This window comes from Thunnus albacares, chromosome 11 (genome assembly GCF_914725855.1).
Source record: "Thunnus albacares chromosome 11, fThuAlb1.1, whole genome shotgun sequence".
NCBI lineage: Eukaryota > Metazoa > Chordata > Actinopteri > Scombriformes > Scombridae > Thunnus > Thunnus albacares.
This window is the reverse complement of record NC_058116.1, coordinates 21,346,994-21,372,762: the sequence shown is the minus strand read 5'-3', so window position 1 is coordinate 21,372,762 and position 25,769 is coordinate 21,346,994. Positions and strand designations below refer to the sequence as shown.

The window sequence follows — 25,769 nt, the reverse complement described above, 5'->3', positions numbered from 1 at the left end:
GTTTTTAACTGCCAATCAGCGTTCTGGCATATTCTACCAACCTCCATAAATGAATTCAAATCCTCCTCCTGCCTTATACTTGGAGAGCTACCCGATGACATGCAGCCTGCCTGGAAATGGATGTCCTCTGAAGAAGCACTGAAGTGATTCCTGCAGGTTATTTAAAAGGAAAAGTGCCGTACGACTGCCAGATCACAGTCATGAAGAGGTTTTGTCAGGGTTTACCCCACTAGGGATTATGAATTACATGGTAAGGGGTTGGTCTCTTAATGCATTTAATGTGGAGAGACGGAGAATGAAACGAGGCACTTAGGGAGAAAAAACACTGGCAAAAGACACATAATGTCTTTTGCCAGTGTCATAATGAATTCACATGTAAGTAATTATAGTAAGGTCATAATTGGTGAGATACAGTATATGCAAATGACAGTCAGGCATCTTTCCAAAATTTGTTGCCACTATAGACAAGGGCTTCATATTAAAGGACGGGTTCACAATTTTTCCAGTGTGTCTTAAAACAACAATCAGGAGCCCAAATGAACATTGAAGCTGTTTTTTTCTTTCCGTAATCTTTCTTGCTGTTCATACTGACCATTAGAAGATCCCTTCATTATGCATTTATAATATAAGTGATGGGTGCCAAAATCCACAGTCCTCCTTCTGTGCAAAAACGTGCTTAAATTTTTTAATTTATTTAAAGCTAATATGAAGCTTCAGTCAAGCTTCATGAGTCAAATCAAGGCAATATCTTTCAACGTTACAGTCTTTTTAGCATCAAAGTCCCTCTTTCTGTTACTGTACTTCTACTGCAGCTCAACAGGGAAACACTGTCTGAGGAAACACGATGAGGAAATTTGATGTTAAAAAGACTGTAAATGTGGCAGATATCCATTTGATATGACTATCTCTGACTGCTGAAGCCTCACATAAGCTTCAGTTCAACCTTTAAATGCATTTTTGCACAAAATGACTGTGTGGACACACTGTGGATTTTGGCCCCAATCACTTACACTGAAAATACATTTGAAGAGGATCTTTTAATAGCCAGTATGAACAGGAGGAATTATTACAGCGAGGAAAACCTCTTTCAGTGTTCATATGGGCATTTGACCACGGTTTTAAGACAGACTTCAAAAATTGTAAACCTACAGTATCCGTTAATGCATTTATACTTATTATTTTACTTTCACTATCTCTATGTGAAATTTATTTATGTAGCCAGAATCACATATTTATCCTACAGGCCTTTACAGGGTGAACATACTGTACAACACCCTCTAGCCATAAACCTTCAATTCGGACAAGGAAAAACTCCACACAAAAAAACCTTTCATGGGAAAAAAAGGGAGGTTTCTCTTGGCACACATGGCAGCTTCATTATATTTTGCCCAGAGCTCCAGAAACTGACCAGCACTCATATTATACTGTAATGTCCTTCCAGTTAGTTTGTGGTAATTTGATTAAACAAATGTATTTTTAGGAATGTGCACCATGTAAACATAATATCAACTGATATGATGAATGTCTTCGGGCATGCAGTATTACATAAATAAAACTGAATCAAGCTAATTGCTACACAGTGAACCTGGGGACCTCACAGAAGTTGCCCACTTGGCGATCCAGCCTTTAGCAGTAGAATAATTATATGAAGCAAAAATAGTGCAAACATATAATATTAAGTAAATTCAAAGTGTAAGAAGGAGTTTATGGCAGAGTGTAAAAGTGTCTGTGTGCAGACCTTCGACCACAGAATATTGCATACTTGAAGCATGTTTTGATCTATTTTCCATTATCATCTACAAGTCTGTTGAATGGGATATTGCTCAAGGCTTCCAAATGACAACAAAGTGAACGCCGCTACAGTAAGTGTCACAATAATTAGCTCTTGTATACAACTTGAGTTACTCACAGGAACACAATACTTCTTTTCATTTGGTTTGTAACTGCCATGCTGCTGCTCTGTTTCAGCTTGTCAACAGCGGTGCCAAATCCCCACTTGGAAATTGCCCAAGTTAGTCCTGTTACCTTTGCTAAATTTGGTGCAAGGTGTAACAAGAGAAAAATGCTCCATCAATCACACTGCAGATGGAGAGCGGAATAAGGGGCTACAAAAGCTGAGAAATAAACCAGTGGAAGCTCTGCCAGCAAGCATTTCCTGGGTGAGATGATGGGAAAACTTCGCTGTACTCTCCGGGGACATCATTTGTGAACACTCCGACGTCCTCCAGAGCCCAAAGTTTTAGAGCGGAACCCAGGTGCTTGGTCGGGGTGTTTTGAGCATTTCTAAAGTGAAATCCTCCTTTGCCTCTGTTGCCTGCTCCATCAGATAAAGTCTGCCTGCCGAGGCTTAAGTGTGTCAATGAACGGGGGGGAGGATCAATGATAAGTGCAGCTTACCTCCTCAACTGCTCCGCACCAGCCAAATAGAGATTAAACCATTTCAACCTAATAGCACATGTCAGTCAAAAGTCACACTTGAATACTTAAACTCCCTTTCCTGGCACCCCCGCCCCCACTTTGCCACCTCCCATTTTCCTATCACACTGAATGGAAAGATACTGTTATTTACCCAAAAAAAAAAAAAAAGAAAAAAAAGCTAAGTGGCTATTAAAACTCCCTGAGTAAATTTTCACCATGAGGGTCCCTTTGTACCACACCAGAGCCTGAGCGGAGATCTGTCATTATGTCAGCCATTTCTCAGAATCCTCCACTAAGACTCACTTTGAAGGTTGCCATTTGTAATGTATTCAAAAACAAACGCATACAGTACAATAGTGAACATGCTTGCACACACATACACACAGATCAAAGGCCTGGAGGCCTATTACGGATAAAATAAAGGCTGTCCTTCTAAACATCACAGTATTGTAAACGGTAGGCTACTCATTTCTTGCTCTAATCACTGTTGTGGATATTGCTAAATTGTCTACTGTTTCAGAGAATTACTTAACTGAACCCCACAACCGTGGCTTTGATTTGTTGTTCAGCCATCTCAGATGTGAATGCACTCTGTGGTCTGTAAATGAGAGCTTGTGTTGTTCCACCAGCATCCCTTATTTAGACATCACAGCACTCATTAGGTGGATCAAGCTGATATCAAAGTCAGAACATAGACGTCTGAATGCTGGGACCGTCACAGTGTCTCTAATGATATGTCTGCCGTCTATTCAGCTCGATTGTTATTTCACTGTCATTTCTCCAGCGCCTTGTCGGTTGACCTCTGCTGCCATGTGATTTCCTCGGCTTTAATACATTCATCGCTGTGTTTTATTTAATGTTTGGCCAAAACGAATCCAATATGTTACTTGTTTGTTTTTTTTGCACTGTGGTTATAAAAGTGTTTCATTTAGCCGAAAAAGCGCTACTCTCAAGGAGGGTAGTTGTTCAAGGGATCAGCATGTGCATTTCACTCTCCAAAGCAGATTTTCCTTAAAACCAGGTAAAACTAGAAATTCTTTTGAGGACATTATCGCAGGTATCCTCCCACATATAATTTACCATTCACTATGCCCTGCACCCCTCAGTTACCGTTGCTAATCCTGTCAAGATTTCCATTCATGCGCAGCATTTATGTGCTTCACAATGACGACAGTGGCAGATTTACTTGAATTTCTTGGTAATGTTTGAAACCAAAACCAACCAACCAATGAAATGCTGTCTCTGGCTTTTTAATGTTCCCAGCTCACTTGTTTTAAAACAAAAATATTGTACAAGTGCCTTTATATATGAGCTCATATATAATATTCATATAATTTGAATATTTATAATATATAAAAATATGCGATGTGTGCCACATCCTCATCAGATGTAAATAAAGACATTGTTTTTGTACTGCAGTGAGCTAGTTAGTCCTTGTAGTGTATGTATGATATGGAAAAAAGTAAGATCAGGCTGTCTTTTAATTCCAATATAACCATGTTATTAGGCTTTTACAAGGCTTTTAGGATGAGGGCTAACTGATGTGTTTGGCAAATGTAACGCTAACTCAGGTCAAGTTGGCTGGTGTTGCTGGATTATATACTTCACTAAATCCAATTAAGAGCAGGACAAAGTTACTAATGTTAGCCTAAAAAACTGTTATCTTAACCCTACTAACTAATGTGGCAAGTTAATAATTTGGCCTTAGAAGTAACATAATGGTTACTACTGTAGGTACTGAGCCAGATGTGCTAATGATTGCAGCTTTCATTTAAGCAGATAAACATACAGTTTAGTCCATTCCTAAAGCTTTTACTCATGGGTTTTTAGTTTTTGAAAGGCTAAAAAAAAATAAAAAACACTCTTTAAATGCAGAGTATCACTCTTGCCAGAGTCCCATGCACACTGCTTCAACGTAGAGAAATCCAAAGCTTGACAGACTCACTGTTCCTAATTACAGTTGCTAAATAATAATCTAACAAATGCTGTTATTTGGGAGGGGACTAGGGAACGGTCAAATGAATAGTTTGAAATTAGTATTGTGTCCTCTGTTTTGGATTTTGGTGGTGTGGCTTAAGAACCCTTATGTATAGTAGTTGTAGTAGTAATAGTAATAATAGTATAATAGTCCCTTTAAAACTCAGACAAGATAGTAGATAAATGACTTGTAAGATGGGTATTTTCTGCAGTGCAGCAGTTTAGATGAGAGGCATAAACAAAGAGATGATGTGTCCCCCACAGAGACAGCTCCTCTGATAGGTGCTGACGTGATAGCTCATTTCAAGCGGCCTCTCTCCAGTTGTCTTTTGTTTTCTTTTGAAGGAAGATTAAAGAATCTCTTATGCCATTTGATATTTCTGTGGGATGGTAGCACTATTGAGCAGCAGTGTGCAGGTTTTGTCTGGTGGGTGTTGGGAATTAATTCACATACAGCTTATCAGAGTCCACAGGGGTCTAAGACAGCAGACTGCATTCAGAGGTTTGCGGGTAATATTCAGTGACTTACCAAGGCAGAGACTCAGCTTGTTTATTTACTTTTTTCTCCATATCTCTGCCTTCATTTCAATGCACCGCTAGTATGAGCTTGTCACAGCCAGTATGTGGACTTTGTCATGTTTATGGTGATGTTCATGATAGGAATCTATTCTCTTCTAGGTTTACACCAGATATGGGAAATGCTACACTTTTAATGGCAACAAGACCACATCCAGGAAAACCAAGCAGGGCGGAATGGGAAATGGGCTGGAGATCATGTTGGATATCCAGCAGGATGAGTATCTGCCCATCTGGAGAGAGACAAGTAAGCCTCAAAACTATTTGTCCAGTGTAATCCTATATGCTACAGTACAGCATGAGGTACCTCTGCTGGGGTTTATATGAAAAATTCCCTGCCTCCATTTCTCTGGGTCACACACTGTACATAATTCATTCTTTTGATTGCATTCCTACTACCTGAAAATGTGATTTATAAAAAGGAAGTTCCTGAACAAAATACACAACCTGAGATTTGTGCTTGCATTGTAGTTGTCACATAATGTTAATCCCTACTGGCTTATTTTTCAAACATGACAAAATATGGTTTGCTGTTAGCATCAAACCAAGTCCAAGCTGTCAGATGAGACAGCTGAAATCCCCTTGTACTCTCCCTTTGCAACACTCCATGCTCGTGCTCTGTTTCATTTTGAAGATGAGACCTCCCTGGAGGCTGGCATCCGAGTTCAGATACACAGTCAGGACGAACCTCCCTACATTCACCAGCTGGGCTTCGGTGTCTCTCCGGGCTTTCAGACCTTTGTTTCATGTCAGGAGCAGAGGGTAGGTCTTCCTCATCTCAGCCCCCCACCTGCCCCCCCCCCCACCCCTCCCCTCCCACCATCAGATTACTATTCCCCCTGCAACAGTTCACCTCTGCTGGCTCAGACTGGGGTCTAATAAATCTCTGTGTGCTTAGCTGACCTACCTGCCCCAGCCCTGGGGGAACTGCCGATCCACCAGCAAAGAGAAGTTCCCAGGATATGACACATACAGCATCAGCGCCTGTCGTTTGCTCTGCGAGACCAACGAGGTCCTCCGAGTGTGCAACTGCAGGATGGTGCACATGCCTGGTGAGATCACTCCCTATGTTGTATTTACACAGGTGTCATGGAAAATTAATTTGTGCACATGAATTACTCATGCTCACATTTTTTTTTATTAATCTATTTATTTTTTACAGGGACATTGCACATTAAATCAATATCACTGTAAATGTGCCAGTGTTAGCCAAAATGCTAATTATCAGCTCTTAACCAGATGTTAGATTTGCCATTAAAGATTGAAACAAATGATTAATTTATGCTCTCACATTAAAGGGGCACTTCAACAATTTTATAAATACAATTTAGTTTTTTGAGATGAAGTTTTTCCTTATTCAAATCAAGGGTCTAAGGATGGAAGATGTGATGTGCTGTACAGCTTGTAAAGCCCTCTGAGACATATTTGTATTGATGATATTGGGCCATATAAATAAAAATTGATGTGACTTAAATTGACTCGTCATGAAGAATCAAACTGGAGGGTGTAAAGGTAGAGTCAGTCATTATGGAGAGAGATTGTTGATATTTCAACTAAACACCTAAAAAAAAATACACCCCTCCCTTGGGCTCCTTCAGAAGCTCCGCCCCCCAAATTCATGGACACACATTGCCAAGGCAACCAACGACCAAAAGAGAAATATGGCGGAATTCAGAGCGATGCGTCAGCTGTAGAGTCACTTCAGTTCCTCTCACACATAATCACAAGCGGAAAAAAAATTCGTCTCATGTGAGCTCAACAGTCCGTCCACACTCTCCACCTCTCTGCGGCCTCCCCACTTCTCACTCGACCCGCGTTCAGCGTCTTGTCCACAGCAGCGGCCGGACAAACTGCCTTCACCAGGCTGACTGACAGCAGGAAATTACTGAACCAAAATAGTTTGCATGTCAGCTCAACAGGAAGAAATCGCCAGTGTTTCTATTCATTCATTCATATTTTGATTCATTGATACGGTTATAAAGTTCAAAGCACATACACAACAGGATATTTGTGTGATGTAAACAGCTGTCTGCTCCGATTAAATGCGACAGAAATAGACTCTGAGTATAAAAAAATGCAGGGGATCTCCATGAGACTGTCTCGGATTCAGTGTGGATTGATACATTTGATAAAATGGAAGCATATCTGTTCCGTAAGAAAACATTTTCTACGTGAATTGGCCACAGCCTCTCTCTCTCCAGTTCGCCAGCCCTCCCCCACCATTCAGCAGGTTGCTGGAGATGGGAGACTGTCATGTCCTCATACAGACAGCTGCTCTGATGACTTCCTTCTGTTCTGTGCACAAACGCCCCCTGCTGATTGGATATTGGATGGAGTAGTGTTGTGTGGCTCGCTCTGAGTCACTGTGTTTACATGCCCATTTACAAAGCCAGTGCTGTGTATGGACAAAATATATTTTTTCTGCACACACACAGAGCAGACAGCTAACAGACTGTGAGGAGGTATTCGCTGAATTTGACAAAAAGTGTTTTGGATTAGAATTGTTGACTCTACCTTTAAAGGAAGTGGACATTTAGCGGACGCCAGGGTCTAATGAGAGACACTATTGAGTTGCATTATGGAAATAGTAGGATTCTGCATTTTTGGAGCTTGACTAAAAGTTTTCCAACTTCATGGTAGTGCAATACTAAATTGCCTTTAATGTTAATGTTTATTGTAACAGCAGGGACTGAGGACAAATAACTGAAAACTAGAATTCAGTGAATTAGTGGTTAGGACTTGGAAACAGATGCACACAAATCCTAGACTATTCAAATAGAGTATATTCAGATATTTTTCTCAGTGTTCAGAACTGTTTGGTTTCCTGTAAAAAAAAAAAAAACCCAGCAGAGTATTCACACGATATTATTATGACCGTTTGTGCAAAACAAGTCAACGTTTTTGGCCCACTTGAACAATTCCAGCACAGATATAATTTGGCTGCCACATGCCTGACCTTGATGCTTGACATCTGGAGTATGATGCTCTTCAGCAGTGCTGGCAGCTCGCTGTCTAGAGACACTTCAGGTTAAAGTCTCAATGAGTTTTGGATCCTTTTGCTGATCCATCTCAGCTGTTTGGAAATTGTTTTGTTTTGCTCCTGTGGCGCTCAACAATTTTTATGATTATCACTGGTTTTAGTTGTTCTGATGTTAAGTTTCCACTGGTGTATAGAAATATATCAAAGGTAAATTCAGGGGCATCGTGAAGTCAATTTTTTGGAGGAGGCTCAGTTTTACAATGCATATGTTAATGTTCACACCAAACCAAATTGCTGCCAGTAATTATCTGCTTAAGCTTTTATGTTTATAATCAAACGTCCCCTTATCAGTAACTATCTAGTACTAATGACACGTATTAACGCTATATTGCATTTACAAGAAAATGTTAGGGAAAAGGCTTTAAACTCAGGGGTAATGTTAACTGGCTAGCCAGCACTGTCGATTAACGTTAAGTAAATAAAGCACAGAAACATGTAGCTACTGTTTTTACTTACACTATTTAGCTCTTGACTCTTTGTCAAAAACTACAACAAGCTAACACTCATGTGAATTATCTGTGGGTTAAAGTTAAAGCCACTGATGCTTAAATCACTTTAAATAAATTCTGAAGCTCTTAAGTCATTTACACATTCATTCAAGTCATACTGTTTTATGGCATGAGCTGAAATTGGTTATTCATACCTCACACTGCAGTTAACACAACTGCAATTTGTAGTGATTTTACACAACGTTAAATACAGAACTCAGATGATAAAACAGGACGTTTTGTGTGTCTGGTAGTCATTCTGTTAGGACCCCACTCAAGTAGTATCCCTCCTCAGCTTGGGGATACAATGCAAAGGTGAGTCTGACAAACACAAAAGATGTCTAGACTCACTCATCGTGTGCGTCATCATGGCCAGAGTGCATAAAGTCGAGAGGCAAGTCACTGAATGCAAGCTAATTGTTTGATGCGTCTGACAAGTCAGCCTGTTTTGGTTCGTAGCATTTAAAGTTAAGACAGGAAATTTATAAATTTATCCATGAATCATTTTAGCTTCCACATAGTGCATGTGACATTTGCAGTATTATTCGGCACAGATGTGAATAAACAACACAGAATGAGACATTTCATATGAGTAAAACAAGTTTTAATATTAATTTCACCGCATTCTGATGTAACTTAGCGGATGCATAATGGCATTTCGGCAAAGGAAATCCCCTCACCATGCACCATGCTATGAAAAATAAATGGCAAGGTTGTCAGGTTACACATTTACATATCAGTCACACATTTCAAGCCTCCATTTGCAGGCTGTAATGGCCGGACCAAAGCTGTGGTCTGATCTGGAGAGAGAAATCGCAACAAATCATTTGATCTTGACAGGCTGTGAAGCAGACACGCTTCTAATCAGTTTGTGTGCTCTGCAGGGTGAATGTGCCTACCTCACTACAAGATCGAGGTCGTGTCACGGTAACCTATGAGTTCACGATTTTGGGAAAACTAGTTAAGATGGCTGTTTACTTACTTTTTGTCATCCGCACAGACTCAGGCCTACCCAAGATTACAGTATTTGTTGATTACAGTGTTTTGACAGTTGCATTGCACAGACAAAGTGTTATCAGGTAGGTTCAGTGTTTTGCACAAGACAAGATCAGTTAGTGACCTAACATGTTATGCCCATTATATCCCATCTAAATCTATAACAAAGGCCACTGTCTCACCAATCAGCTGTCTGGAGAATTTTTTTCAAATGAATGAGACAAGTAAGAAAAAAGACTCTTAGAGGGGGAAACTTTTGAATTAATAGATAGTAAGGACTGTTCACAGAGCAGAGGTGTTTAGAGAGAGCAGCAGAACCACTTTGCTTTCCGTGATGATGTATTACATCAGATACTGTATTTATTATATCAGATATAATAAATGTGGAAGCTTTTCCAGGCCATTTGCCCAGTCTGGATTTAGAAGAGTGCTTCTGTCAGGTAGCGGGTAGCTCACATTAGTCCGCTGCACTTATCAGTGGTGAACGCAATTTATTGTTGCATGTTAAGTGCGATGAAATTCCTTCATAGGGTTCCAGAGACCAATTGGTTCAAAAGCTCGCCAAGGGAGCATGAGGCCAACCTGTGAATTGAAAATCTTTTTTGCACCCCGATGTGCCCACACAGTACTGTGTCATTGAAACGGAGGAACACTGTGCCTTACGTAATTTATAGTATCTATTTTTTTCCACCAGCAGTCCTCTAAAGCTGCAGCAATGCATTTCTCATAGTTATAATTATCATCAAAATCATTATAGCAGTATTATCAAAATCATTGTAATTGTTTGCTTTTGAGACAACAACACAAGTGTTTAGAGTCCTCCTGCTCACTGACATAATCCAGCAACTGTTCATAGTCTGCTTGCCAGGAAATTGTCATCAGCATGTGTTTACATAATCCCACATTTGTTTACAGTCTGTCGCTTCTAATTTTTCCATTCTTTTGTACCAGTTTTATGAGTCTCTTTTGTGTGTTTATGTTTTTTTGTCCTTTTCAGCTTCTGAATCATATTGTTGTTGATGCTGTTTTCATGTTGTTGTTCTCACCACCACCAAGGAGGTTAGGTTTTTAGTGACATATGTATATATCTATGTGTATTTGTCAGAAGGATAACACAGCAACAAGATTTTTTATACATTTTGGTGAAACTTCAGGCCGTGGGAACAAGTGATTAGATTTTGAAGTGAACTGCACAACCATGTGGCCATTTATAAGGCATCTTGTGCTTTCACTTATATCTCTTGTACTGTGAGGCATAGAAGCAAAATTGTGTTTTCCTAGATTTGGTTGGCTCAAGATTAATATTTTATTATTCCAGTCTATTTCTATATTTGGATGACTACCCTAAAAAGCTATTAAGTTGTTCTTGTTCTTGATGTGTGGACAGTAGGGCTGGGTATCATTTAAAAAAAATATGACACCAGTACCAATACCAGTACCCTTAAAGTGGTACCAATAGAGTACATCATTCTATACCTTTTGTTTCTACTTCATTCGATGCCCCTTATGTGAATGGAAGCATTCAGTTGTGTAAAATGCCACCGCTCCTCCCCATCTAAATGATTTTTACACAAATACATTTTGTAAGTGTTCAAATTATTGAAATATTTATTTTTGTTACCTCTAAAGATACTGAACTGCCAACTCTGTCAAATAAACCGCACTCGACTTCACTACCACAAACTTTATGGGTTGTACCTGCTGCAGTAGTGGGCCAATCTAAGGTTGCATTAAATCGAAGAATGTTTGCAGTGATTGGCTGCGAGCAAAACCATACAAATAGTCATTTTTTATAGCTCTGGGTACAAAAAGGATGGAATGCAGGTATTGTTTGATTGGAGAAGTTTCGATACTACTTCGAACTGGGTTATTTCAGTTGATACCTTAAAGGTATCAAGTAGCGATACCCAGCTCTAGTGGACAGCAGATAAAGTCACTGTACACTGTACAGATTTTGCTTCCACACTCACAATTTCTAAAAATAAAAAAAACAAGATGATTTTAAGTCTTTTTTTTTTGATTGATAGATTAAAGATGATTTATTTGGTGTCAAATCAATGCAGGTTATTTCTACTCTTTGAGAAAAAATAATAATAATAATAATAAAAATAACATCATACAGAAGTGGAAAGTGTGTAAAGACTACTAAGGTTACCAGACATTATTTCACTGTGTGTTGATTAACATTTCTTTGTGAATGGGAAGGAGACTTCCACAAAACATTAACCCCATGGTCATTTCACAGACAGACAAACACACCTCTGCCAATTAATTGTGCTGCTGATGAATACCTGTCATTAATGGACTGGGCAAGATGTTTTGTCTGCGAGAAAGTGAATCATTGATTGGTTTTTAAAGACTTTCTAAATATGCCTCACGGGTGGAGCCAGCATGCTCCATTTCTCAGTGCAATCAAGGCCAGACATCCACGATGGCCCACGCTCCATGGATGGAAGTCATCCTCTGCGTGCCTGCTTTCATTTGGAGATGAATGATAAGCTATGTGTTGTGTTGTTCACAGCCACGGTTCCTCATTGCAGCAGACACGGGTCACTGATCATTTCTGATTGATCAGACTCATTTTCTGTTCTCCTCTCCAGGAACTGCAGATATCTGCCCTCCCAGTAAAATCAACTGTGTTGACAAAGCACTCGGTAAGAAACAATCTTCCTTCATTTCTTTTCTCATTACAATTGATTACCCCAAAGGGAAATGGAAACACAATCAGTAAATATGATAAGGATTTTTTTTTTTTTGTAATACAAATACCTAGAGGTAGACTTAATACTTTGAAATGACTTTTTCTCGTAGTGATTTAGTCACTTTAAAGCTTGATGACTGTTCTACCTCTATTGTTGAACTATTAATATTAAACCGACGCTCCATTCCTGCATATCTGCCTCCTCCCACCCTTGGCCTTGACTCCAACTTCACTCTCCTCTCCTCCAGCAGACATTGTGACTGAACAAAAAGGCGCCTTGGTTTCAAAGGCATTATGGTTGCAGTAAAAAAGACATTTTTTATGGTGTAATTATAATTTCTCAGCCAAATAAGCCAGAAATTTAATTATGTCTCTCTTCGATCAATTCAAACTCTATTTAAAATATGGCTGAATGAAATCTTAGATATATCTCACAAGAATGGGTGATATTCATGTGGGTCATATTCCTGAATCAAATAGTGTGAATAAATTCACTCTCCATGAAAGGTAATAAATTAAAATATAATCTATATTTTTATATTGTAAAGGTGTTTTGTTCCCACATCAGACAAAGAATATACGCCATAGTGCTCCTGCATACAAATAACCTAATTGTTAGAGTTATAAGATACATAAATCATCAAATTATAATTACTGCTTCCAGTGCTCCCTCTCCCCATTTTTGTCTGGACTGAATGCATTTAGAATTTGAAAAGAGAGATTGTGAAAAGCTATTTACTCTGCTGTGTACACACTATTGTTTTCAGAGTTAGGATTGTGAATGTGTTTGCTAATGTGCAATATGTGTTTGCTACCACTACCTCAGTTCGAAAGAAAATAGGTGATGCATTCAATTAACATTTTATTTCATCAGGTTATTTATTTAAAAATGCTAGATTTCCTCCCACCATCTCTGATCATAGTGCACCTTGCTGGGCAAACACATTAGGCACTCAGACCTTTTCATTGAAGCCTTTTATGAATCATGAAGTGTTTAATGCTCTTTGTTCTGTTGACCCAAACAAGTCCACTGGGGCTGATCAGTTAGAGCCAAGGCTTTAATTATTAGCAGCAGCTCCATTACTAGTTGAATGCTTAAATTTTTAATCTGACAAGCATCCCTGACCTTTAGAGGGCAGCCTAAAGGGGGGCAGTCCAATGAGCTAAATAATTATCATCCAATCTCTAAACTATCATGTCTAGCTGAAGTGTTAGAGAAACTTGTAAACAATCAGGTGAGAACATTTTTATTTCAACACTCCATTTTAAAATCGTATCAATCAGGATTTAGACCTGGGCATATTACTGTGATGGCAGCATTGAAAGTCTTGAATGATGATGCTAGTGCATTAACTAACAGGGAGGATTGTGTTGCCCTTTTTATTGATTTATCTAAGACTTGCCATACTGTCGATCATCAAATTCTTTTGAAACACCTGGAATCTACTGGATTTGATGAAAAGTCATGCAGTTGGTTTGCAAATTATCTCAATGGTTCTGACTGATGACTATCAGTCCAGCTTTGTGAGTGTTAACAAAGGTGTGCCACAGGGTTCTATTCTAGGACCACTTTTATTCACAATTTTTATAAATGAATTGAGTGAAAATGTTAGAAACAGAACAATTCGACGACTTTATTCTCTACACACCAGCACCCTCCGTTGTCCAGGCAGTTTGATTTCTGCACTGTACAGCGAATTTTAATTGATCTTAAATTACTTTTGTACTCTGATAAAACAAAATGCATGCTGCAACAGTTCCACTGAAGTGAATATTACTACCCTTAATGGGACAGCAATTGAAAGAGTATCCTCTTACTCTTATAAATATCTTGGTTTCTGGCGTGATGACAAGCTGTGCTTCAAAAAACATATTAATGAAGTGACTAAGTTCTTAAAAGCAAAACTGGCACTCTTTTATAGAAATAAAGCATGTATCACCCAGAACTGCAGGAAGCAAATTGTTCTGTCAACCTTTTTATCCATTATGGACTATGGCAATTTTATAATTTATATGCACTCCTGCCTCTACTCTTAAACCTCCCAATGCAATCTATCATTCCACCTTTAGATTCATAACTGGGCTTTAGAACGCATCATTGTATACTATGTCAGAAAGTTGGGTGGCAGTCGTTGGCAGGGAGAACGACACTGCATTCTATTTATTTACAAAGCACTTACTGGAAAATTTCCTGGGTATCTCACATGTCTTTTTAACTATAGATCATTGTAACACTGCACTAGGTCCCAAGACTATTTGGTCCTCAAAAATCACCAAGTTAGTACTGATATTGGGAAACTAGCTTTTAAATACTATGCTCCACACAAGTGGAACAATCTGCAGAAGCTTGTAAAAGTAGACAAGCTAATCCCTTATAATCAATTGAAATCTCTTTTGACTGACATAGAGCAGTGTGAATGTTTGTTTTCTTTGAAATGATGGCCCTTATGTTCATGTCTGTTTGTTGTAGAATCTGTTGATGTATGCTGTAACTTTTGTGTGCTTTTATTGTTTTTATATGTACTATAATCTGGGCATCCTTATAAAAGAGAGCTTGCTCTCAATGGCCCTCCCTGTTTAAATAAAGGCTTTATATATATATAATGTGCAAGCAATTCCTGTCTGCATGTTAATTGAGTGCAGGTCCAGGTAGGTTGTGCAGAACCCTGAGTAGCACTTACTGTACATCAATTATTCTCTGAGCTAATACCGTAACTTAATTACTGTAAACACCATTGCTACAGCTCTATTGAATGATATAGTTAGACTAACACATACTTGTTATTCGAACAATATCGGTCTGTTAATATGGTCTATTTCTAATATGGCAGAGATGACTGCCAGAGAAGTCTATAAACCTGTAAGACCTGGCGTTTTGTTGCACATTCTATCCATTCAGTTAATCTGCAAACTGTTTATTGTTGATTTAAAGGCTGTGATGAATTCATTACATCAAAATAACCAACACATTTGGGAGAAATACTAAGTTCTAGTAATTTTCTGGGCATCAAAGTCATATAATTGAATAACGCTGAGTACTGGCACAAACTATTATCTACTCCTTCTCTCAAAAAATACACATTTCAGTTTGTTTTTTTACTGCATCAGAACACTTTTACTCACTTGTTCATGTACTTACACCGTGGCCGCATCCTAAAAGAAATAGGGTGACTGCTCTAAAATTGTCATTGTCATGAGAGTTAATTGGTCTTGTAACATGTGCCATAAGTATGGTTGCTATAGTGACCTAAGGTCTAACATACATCATGCATAGATTTAGATCTGTGGTTGAACTGTTGACTGGAACCAAATTTTAAGTGTCTCCGCTGGTATTACGCTCGATCTCAACAACACCAGCCAATAAAGCAGAATTAAGTCATTTCCTTGGTTGTGTCTATCAGCAGACACCCTTAAAGCTGCACCAATCAATATTTTTATATTAACAATGGATCGAATGATTATGTGCAATGTGAAAGGGGTCACTCATAGTGACAAACCAACAGAGAATCATCTCTCAACTCCACAGTTCCCCTCAGTTCTTGGGAAGATTTTAGCATCTTTCAGCTCATTGTCTTGATTTTATGGCCCACAACTTGACTGTTTGGTTTACTGCCAATGCCCTTATCAGCATAGTTTCTAGATGCAGCAGGCTACTGTTTTCAGTGAAAAAGTGTTGATAAACCCACTGTACAACCCCTGCCCAGCACCCAACACCACACAGACAAAGGTAGCAGCTAGCTGGTGAATATAGTGGGCCATTTATCAGCTCAAGAGACAGAGAGTTTGTGGAGACCAAAACAAAGTTAAAAGGAGAGTGAATATTGGATTTACATTTAACAGATAGACAGAAACACAACTCCACATGAATGCTAATGCTGCTTCCTCTGTATGTGTAAATGAGCAACTGTTTGCTAATATGTTTCCTTTATAAAAGTAAAAGTGATAATATGTCCATGTTGTGTTTGCAGCTTATTAAGCTGCACCCTAGTAGCCTAACAGTCACTTAATGCTGCTTTAAGACTAGATATTGATAGTCTTTCCCTCTTGATTCTGTGTAGTGTCTCATGTGTTTATCTAGAAGAGTGATTGAAAACAGATCAGCACTGACACTGACCCAGTAAATATCCATTAAACCAATGTTTCTATTGTGTTGCAGCACAGCTACAGAAGAACAGTGGGGATACCTGTCCATGCGAGACACCCTGTAATCTCACCCGCTACGGTAAAGAGCTCTCCATGGTCAAAATCCCCAGCAAAGGCTCCGCTCGCTATCTCTCCAGGAAATACGACAAGTCAGAGGACTACATCAGGTACAACAGGGAACCTTCAACATGAAAAACTCACTTATAAGCAGTGATGTGATGCTCACTATAAAGGACCATTTATTATGACCTCCAGTCTGTGATCACTAACAGACAGCCATAAACATACACAAAAATCAAATATATTTTCATAAGAGCATCAGTTTATATTTGATATTAAGGTGATAAGTTGAATTTAGAAAATGGTATATATTTATGATACTGTGTTATAAGATAATGTCACAGGACATTCGCCTTCAGTAGATCATCGTGTCACTATTCTCACCTGAAAAAATATTAAAACTTAATAAAGTAACATATTAACAGTCCTACAGTGAAAATTAATTTGATAAATCTCCACCATTGCTGCTTGCTGTCGGTTGGTGTGAAATGCATTCTGGGATACTTCGGCGGCCTTCAGCTGCCATCGGCGGACCAATGGCGTAACTTCATCACTCAGTCAGTGACAGACTTTCACGTGTGCCAAAAATTCATTGATTAATCTTGACTTAAGGTCCATTTGCGAGCTTTTTCAACCTGTCTCACAGCGGATGGAGTTTGCTCTGTATGTAACATCTACCCAGTATTAGTCCATCTGCTGATGAAGACTGTGAGATGCAGCTGAAAGCTCTAGAAGAAGCTAGTAAGCTGTGTCTGTTCAGCACTTTATCACAGTGTAATACTTAATTTATATTGTGAGGTGTAATGAACACAGTAACGTCTAGCAACCACTAACAAGGATTTAACTTTCAATCCTGTTCTACATTTATGTTTAATGGAATATTTGCTAATATTCATATTATAATGAATTCAGTGCACTTACAGTGTGTTTACACTGTCAGGAATGCAGGAGGAGGTAAACACACCTTAACAAAGAGCTCTTGACGCCTCGCGACACTTAATATTACCAGACTTTCTAAATCCAGAGAGATCAGACGCGGCAGTGACTGAGCATGCTGTCAGTGCTTGTTCTGCTCATCTCAACGAAACCCTGAAACACCTCATTATTTCACAATCGTTGGTTGGATCTGTGCAAAACGCTGTCGGCATGACAATCCCATCACAACAGTTAGCATAAAGATGACTTGGTGTGATACTTTTTCCAAATTATATTAGATTCAGAGAGAATTATAAAAAACAGCACATATTTCACTGTGTTTTTGGTGATTTGTTTTTTAAATCTAAGATATTCGAACTCCACTTGTTTTTCCAGAGACAACTTCCTGGTCTTAGATATCTTCTTTGAAGCCCTGAACTATGAAACAATTGAGCAAAAGAAAGCCTATGATGTTGCAGGTTTATTAGGTAAGTTTTCTGTTATTTTTTTCTCTATTTACAGAAAATTTAAATAGACTTGCTGGTGCAGAGTGAAAGGTTAAGTTATTACTTGTCATTGCCTTTAGCAGCAAACAGGATCAACTTTGGCATTGTATCCACTGTACTCTTTCTTTTCAGGTGACATTGGTGGACAGATGGGTTTATTCATTGGAGCCAGCATCCTGACAATTTTAGAGATACTGGATTATATCTATGAGGTACAGTGCCTGTCTCCTTGCCTGCAGTCTGTCATGATCGTGCAAGCCCACAGCTACCATGAATGTGATTGGACCTAACTGTGGTATAATTACCAATAATTAACAGTTATTGTCCTGCTGGTGTCAGCAAGGACTCTGTTGCAGCTTATAGTCACAGTAGTGCCTTTAATATGCATTTTAATTTTCCTCAGTACTGACAAAGTAGGGGTTTTTTTTGCAAATGTTACCACTGAGCTTGTTAGTATCCTCCAGCGTGTTGTTCCAACCAGACATTGTCACCTAGGGATGAGCAGTGTGTGCGTTATCACTTATTATGCATGTGTGGAGTTTTATTTGATTTCCAGGCTGGAGAAACTAATATCCGCTCAGGTCTGTGCTGAGGACATGCTACTAACGCCGATCGTGAAATGAACTCATGCCTCAGCTGTATCCCCTTTAAGCTCTCTGGCCAGCTGTCTGCTGACTGCCAAACATGTACGAATGAAGTAAAATCAGAGGAAGGGAATCTAATGCAGACATCACAGTGAATGAACTGCTGTGTCTCTTGTCTGCCTCCTCTCATCTCTGCTCTTTCACCCTCCCTGCTGCCATGTCCTTGTTGAAACCAGGTGATCAAACAACGGCTACAACGTCTGCTGAGGCCGCAGAAAGAAGAGAAGACGAGCAAGCAGCAGACCAGCACTGTTGCAACAGTGGGTCTAGAGGAAATGAAAGCAAAGGTACAGCACACACTGTACTGCAACAAACGACACTTACACTGTTTTCGTGCCAAGCATACAACTTTCCCTGCAGCACTGCGTTAAGAAACTACAAGGGAGTAATTCAGGGAGATGCAAATTAATGTTTTTCCATTCCTAAAATAATGGAGAGTATTATGTTCCTGATTAGTCTTAACCACTGTGCAAGGCACATCCTCCCCTGGAGCTCAAATTTGTTATTGCACAACCGTATTCTGTAATTGATTATTGGACAATGAACAATAGACTTCTGTCTGTTATGACATGCAGTAACATATAATCTTTGCCTCCAACAGGAGCCCAACGACATGACACGGAGTCACCCAGAGGGGGCATATGCCAACACGATCCTGCCCAACCACCACCTCCCTCACCCTCACCCTCACCCTCACCCTCACCACCATCACGCCGGGCACCACGGGGTGTTTGAGGACTTCGCTTGCTAGAGCCAACCATTGTTTCCTGTCCTGGTGACAACAAAAGATGAGAGCTGTCTGTATTGAGATCAATAACAGACCCTCTGCGTTTCCGTCGGTCCTTTGCTGTCACCAGTGAAAAGCTACAGCCAAAGTCGAACACCAAACTTGTGCTGCTAACAAACCACTTGTACGTACAGTATGTAGGCACAAATTGGACACCGCTTTCTCTATTTTTTGTTTTTTGTCTGGATGGGACCCCTCTCAACTTTGTCCTGCTTCAAGCGAGGAGTCAGGCACTTTGTGATTTCAGGACCAATTTTTGGTACATGATCACTACATTGAAACAAGAGGAGGACTGCATGTCACCTTGATCCAGTTTATACTCCAAAAAAGGAAAAATATGATTTATTTATTCAGCTAGCATCTCAGATTTTTCTGTCTGTATCCCTCCATTTATCTCTCCTCAAACTACCGTACTTCATGGAAAACACACTGTACCATATCAAGCCATTGCACCGTCATGAATTGTGTAATTATTTAAAGAGATACTGTTATCTATATGTTCTATATTGTATACAAAATGAGAAGTAAGCAAATCTTATTCATGTTACATCCATCCAAACTATGAGGGGAATTATTTAGGCTGAAATGTTTGACCTTGGCTTAGAAGATCTAGCAGCATCTTTCCACATAATACACTTTGTCTGATTTGTGGTTAAGGTGGTAGAGAATAGCATTGTACTTGTACATTAACTTTAAAATGAGACAGTTCTAAAGTTCTGTTTTAATGGTTGTTGTTTATATTCAGTTCATATATAACTTATGTAATATTAATTTTAGTTATTTATACATTTTAGAAAAAGAATTTTATATGACAAAAGCGATCACGATTGTAGCAATTACTGTACACTTAGAATCTGCAGATACGTTAGACTGCCAAACATCAACATTTGTCCGGGTAACAAAAATGGACTGTATGGATCGTGACTTATCTGTATCATTTCCTCATATATGTCCTGCTTTTTTTCTTACCTAAACATCCTCCGAGACGATAAATCACAAATCCTTATGGATGGACATGTAACCAGTTATGACATGGTTGTACTTAAATCATTCTTCATATTCAGTCTTATTCAGTTCATTTCTGCCCACCATCAACTCTTCACTTTGGTTAGCATCCTAACTTTAAGCTGACATAAGCAATAACAGCCAGAATTTAATTTTTCGCCAACTCATCTCCTTCAACTGTGGGTCAGGAACACTGTAAAAGTGTAACAGCTATTAACAGTGTAGACCCTGTATCAGTGTGTGTGTGTGTGTGTGTGTGTGTTTGTTTGCATGTGCACTTCAACATTTTGCACATGACTGAGCACATTAGACTGATGCGGCTCGGCTGAGCTGATCAATGAAAAAAAGGGGATGTTTGAGAATCAGAATAGCTGAAGCGAAAGCTTTGAGTTTACTGAAGCAGTAAGGTTTTTATCTTCTCAATGTAGAGCTAGAGCAGCAGAGTTTAATGTAAGCAAACATTGTTCTGATGGCTGAAATAGTCTTATTGGTTCACTTAATGGGCTGTACAAAAGACAACACAGTTTTTAAGAGCACAAGTTAACAAAGTGGGAAATAAAAATAAAAATGGTGACTCATACATTGATCGATTTATAATCATGTTTGTCAGCTTGCTCTCGAGTAGCCGTTTTCCACTGCAGTAACTTAACTTGTAGCCTCACGCTTCCCATAACCTGAACTTTTAAGAACGTGTGAGGTTCTTCCGCGCATTTCCATTGTATTTTACAAATTTACACCATTAAAAAGGCAACAATGGGACCAATTATACTGTGTCATATAACTGTAACTACATCATCTTTATGGTAGAACTATGTTAGCAGTTGTGGGACAGACAACAATGGAAGAAGTGGCACTGATGTTGATTTGCTTTCACAATTATGCGAGCTGTAGGACACTGCTGAGGCCATCTTGTTTCATTATTTGTATTTGTTCCCTGTACTTTTTGGCCGAGTGTTGTGGCCAGATGAATAGAAATAATCTTTTGGTCCACTTTTTGGTTTGAATTGCTCTCTTACCCAATAAGGGCTACAACATCTTTGTCCAACAACCTTGCTCCAGTGCTCTTCTTTTTCAAAAACGGTTTTTGAAAAAACGCTGTCCTGGTTGATACACATGCAGCAGTAAAATGGTGGTTTCTGTTGTTGTAATCATCCTTGCTGTGATGTGATGCTCAATAAATCACAATTAACAGCACTGCCAGCTAACACTTAAAGTTTCTCTAATTTGCATTTAGTATCAACTCGTGAGGAATGCAGACATTTAACTCCAGGAACTCATGTACAGACAATAAACAACAGACTTTTGTCTTACATGTAACCACAACTATACTATGACAGGGTTTTGATTTTCAAATAAGTCAGTCAGAAAAAACAAAAGGACAATTCACTTTGTTACCATTCAGTAATTGCAGCTTTGATTTGGATGGTGTGACTAGCTAACATCACATTTTACTGTCCAGTACAGACACCAAATTAGTTTAGAATATAGGCAGAAAACTCTGGTATCTATATGAGAATCCATTATCCATTAACAATTCAATGAAAATTCATTCATGCTAACCTGAGAGTGCATTAGATGCAGGTACTGTTGGAAATAAGCTCTCTATTAATTTTAAAAAAAAAACTAAAAGTCATTTAAAATCAACTACAATCTAGTAGCTAGCTGCTCACATCGTTCTCTCTGAAACCATGGCCAAAGATGCATTGTTCGCCAAAGTAAGTGTTATACACACCTGCTCACAGCCAATAGTTTAATTTGTATTTTGGCCATCGGAATCAATTAACGTTAATTAGCTACGCTGACAAAATGACAGTTGTCAATAGTACAGCTAATTTGGTGGATTCCTTATAATAATCAATCAAACCAGTAACAACTTGTGCAAAAAAAATATTTCTCCTTGGTTGGTGCAAACAGTCTCGCTGAATTTTAAAGTTAAAAATTTAGCTTTTAAAATTAGCTTTCAAAGTTAATTAACCTTTAAAGGAATATTTCAAAGTTTTGGGGAGCATCTTTGATTATTAGCATAGCTTAGCATAAAGACTGGAACCAGGGTTAAACAGTTAGCAACAACTCTAAAGAGTTCTAATTAACACGTTGTAATTATTTTTTTTCAATCCATACTTAAAGCTGGAGTGCAGGACTTTTGTCTCCCCCTTTTGGCAGTGAAAGTAATTACAAAAACACTGTGGGCACGTGCTTACGTCATAGGCTCCACTGTAGCCTACTCTGTTGCTACTGTTGTGGTTGTAAAATGGTGGATAAATTGTTTTAACTGTCACACAACCCCAGAAGAATGACTAGTTTCACTATCAGAATTTGATCTATTCAGTCTGATAACATTTGGAAAGTCTAGAAGAGCTGCATTATTAAATTATTTTATCCCCATTCAAGTTAGCAGAGGGCTAACTGGAAGTTAGCTGCTCGGCTGGCAGAAATCTCTGGTGCACATGTTCTGCCTATAGAGCATGTGCAGTATGCATTCATCCAGTCAGCACAGGAATGTCCCCACTGACACCAGATTTAAAAAGTCATTATACAGTGAAATACAGAGAGATTCACCTGGTGGTGATAGGTTTAGTTCCAGGAACCTATCTACAGAGCGAGTTGTAGAGACAAAAGTAGGATCTGTGACAATGGCTACATGTTCAGTTACATAAGTTCTGCAGTGGAAAATGGCAAAAGTTTATTTAAATAACTACAGACTAGTATTGAATATCTTAGACCAGCTAATCTAAACAAGTTGTCATGACTTGACCTCAATCTCTGCCAGTGAAAATAGTTATTTGGGCCGCATAAAATTGTTTCCTCCTTTCTTACCCTATTACGCTCATCCTTAGGCTTCAATCTAATGTTACTCATGGTACGGTCACACTTGCATCATCTTTTGCAAATATTTGCTTAGCCTCTTATTCACCTTGACAATACCAAGAGAAAGAAGTAATGTGTTCTCGGAAATGTGCAATGTTTGATTTCTTGATCTTGTTTAATGAACTGCAAAAAAGACAAATTGCTTTATCAGTGCGTCACAAACTGTGATTTTTATGTTGTTGCATCATCCATTTATATGTTTTACTATGCTAGAGGACTACAAAGAGTGCAGCATAGTGCACTGCTAAGCCCGACTCATTTTCAGTTTTAAAACAGAACTATATGTGCTCAATCAAAAAACAAATGTTTTTATAAATGAAAAGATAATAATTCTGTGCACAGCTGTAAGCTCATTCATCTCCCAGGGTGCTGAGCAGGAGCAGAAATAATGTGGAAAAACAGTCGTAGAAGTTTCAACCAGGGAAATCCAGATCATCTTCATTTATTAGTTTAGATGTAGATGATTACAAATCTGTGAGCGAACAAGTTTCGCATTGTGGACTCCTCAGGCTCACTAATCCTATTATTTATATCTTGGTTGGTCGTGTTTATCTCATAGCACCTTAGCAGCTAATTTGCTATCATGCAGTAGTTCGGGCATGTATGCTTCAAAACTGTGAGATCACATCCTGTTTTGGTGCAGGGTGTGAACAAAACTTGTTGGACTAAATTCTGCACAATTTAGTCCATGTTTCGACATGTCTTTGACAATCCGCTGTGTTTAATTCTCAATATTTGGGAAATTTATGAAATGCTTCACATTACAGGATATCATGTTTACAAATGACAGCATAATTTTTTTTCTGTTAATTTGATGAGTGCATTCTGTCGCCGTGACATCACCACACATCACTTTAGCCCACAATGAGATTCCGCAGTCCTCCATCTGTCAAATCCCCTCCTCCTGTCAAGTAATCATGGGCTATACATGGCTGTTTAATATTCATAATCATGTGTCACTTTGACATTTTCAAAAGGTTCCCAATCACAGTCTCTGATGGCATCCTGTACAGGCTATGCATAACAATCTTCTCCTCTGTCATCAATAATTGTAGCTATCCTCAGACATGTCACACAGGGGCTGGTGTGTTGAGATGAATACAGGGCTGCATTTGCACTGTAGAGTTTACTTTGAATGGTAGTCAGAGCTTGGAGAAAGGGTTTTTCCATCCTCTAGATGCTGCGTCTTAGCCGCACTGTGACAAACAACCTGGTTGATTCTGTATCCAAAAGCATCTTTAAACACAGATAAGCTTATCAAAGAGCTGATTTTTTGAGTGCGTGCAGTCTGTGTGAGGTGCCACAGGACTGAGCAGTGGGCGGCAGGTTTGTACTGTAGCTGATGGGACAACCTCCCTGCTTCACAACATGTAGCCTGCATTCCTGGGATTCCTCGAGCCTCTACTCTGAGCTCCTGTCTTGTACAGCTATTTGGGCCAATCTTTTTATAACTCCATGGCATTCAAGTCTGTGTGTGCTTATTAGATTATCCATATAAATCAATGGAATCCAACCAGCCACTGATGTTAAAGGGAAACTTCGGGAAATTCCAACCTGGACCCTATTTTCCCATCATTTTGTGCTTACGTGACTAATGGGGACAATTTTTGAAATTGGTCCTATATTGAGCGAGAGCACTTCAGCTGGTAGCCACGAACACGGGCTTCAATGTAATCCTTTGGGGCAATAGCACCCCGTCAATGTACTTGCACTAGAAGTGCTTGTTTTTGCCACTGACAGGCTCAGACTGTTATCATAAGTCTCTGAAAATATTATGGAAAGGACCATACAGAGAAATACAACTTTTTTCTTCACTTGATCCAGTCTTTCTGTTATTGTGTCTAACCAAGTCTCGCTCATAGAGAAGTGTCACTCTGAAATCCTGTGACAGTTGTTGCAGGAGGGTGGAAACGTGAGTGAGAGTTGGAAAGAGTGACGGGCGGAGTTTGTTGTGTTGGAGTACAGAGTGTAGCTTAGACCTTCCGGCAACAACTCAACTCTCACGAGATTTCAGAGCGAGACTTGGTTAGTCACAATAACAAACAGACCAGACCAAGTGAAAGGTAATGAAAGAAAAATATTTTTCTGTATGGTCCTTTCCATAATGTCCCACTTATAATAACAATCTGAGCCTGTCAGTGGCAAAAACAAGCACTTTTAGTAGACCTTCATTATGGGGCGCTATTGCCCCAAAGGATTACATCGCAGCCTGTTTTGAGGCTGCTGGCTGCAGCGCTCTCGCTCAATACTGGACCAATTTCAAAAATTGTTGTCCCCATTAGTCACTTAGACACAAAACGACAGGAAAATATGGTCCAGGTTGAAAAATACCAAAGTTTCCCTTTAAGTTTTGAATGTTTGCTGTTTTCTCCATTTTTTCCGCTGCGTATTTCTTTAGCTGAGGTCTGGGAGGTAAAGTGAGAAGAGAAAAATATCAGTGCAGGGTGATGCAAGCAGCTGTCAGGAACTCAGAAGAAATTTCATCCCATTGCTGACAGAAATGGAAATGGAACATCACTGCAGTAACAAGGAACGCTTACATTTTGTACAGAAGTGTGATCTTGTGATTATTTCCTCTGTCAGAACACATTTTATAAATGTTAAATATGGTAAATATGATGACTATTAAAGTTTAGATTGGTTAA

At 39.0% G+C, this 25,769-nt stretch overlaps 1 protein-coding gene across 1 annotated transcript; it reads left to right on the top strand.

Moving 5' to 3' along the window:
- Window positions 1–238: 238 nt before the first annotated feature.
- On the top strand, window positions 239–25,191 carry asic4a (acid-sensing (proton-gated) ion channel family member 4a). Its single transcript, XM_044366460.1, has 10 exons — window positions 239–250; window positions 5,074–5,218; window positions 5,606–5,733; window positions 5,870–6,023; window positions 12,096–12,149; window positions 16,353–16,506; window positions 17,711–17,802; window positions 17,953–18,032; window positions 18,641–18,751; window positions 19,066–25,191. The coding sequence occupies exons 1-10, from the start codon at window positions 239–241 to the stop codon at window positions 19,213–19,215; spliced, it is 1,080 nt and encodes a 359-aa protein (XP_044222395.1). The 3' UTR covers window positions 19,216–25,191.
- The last annotated feature ends 578 nt before the right edge of the window (window positions 25,192–25,769 follow it).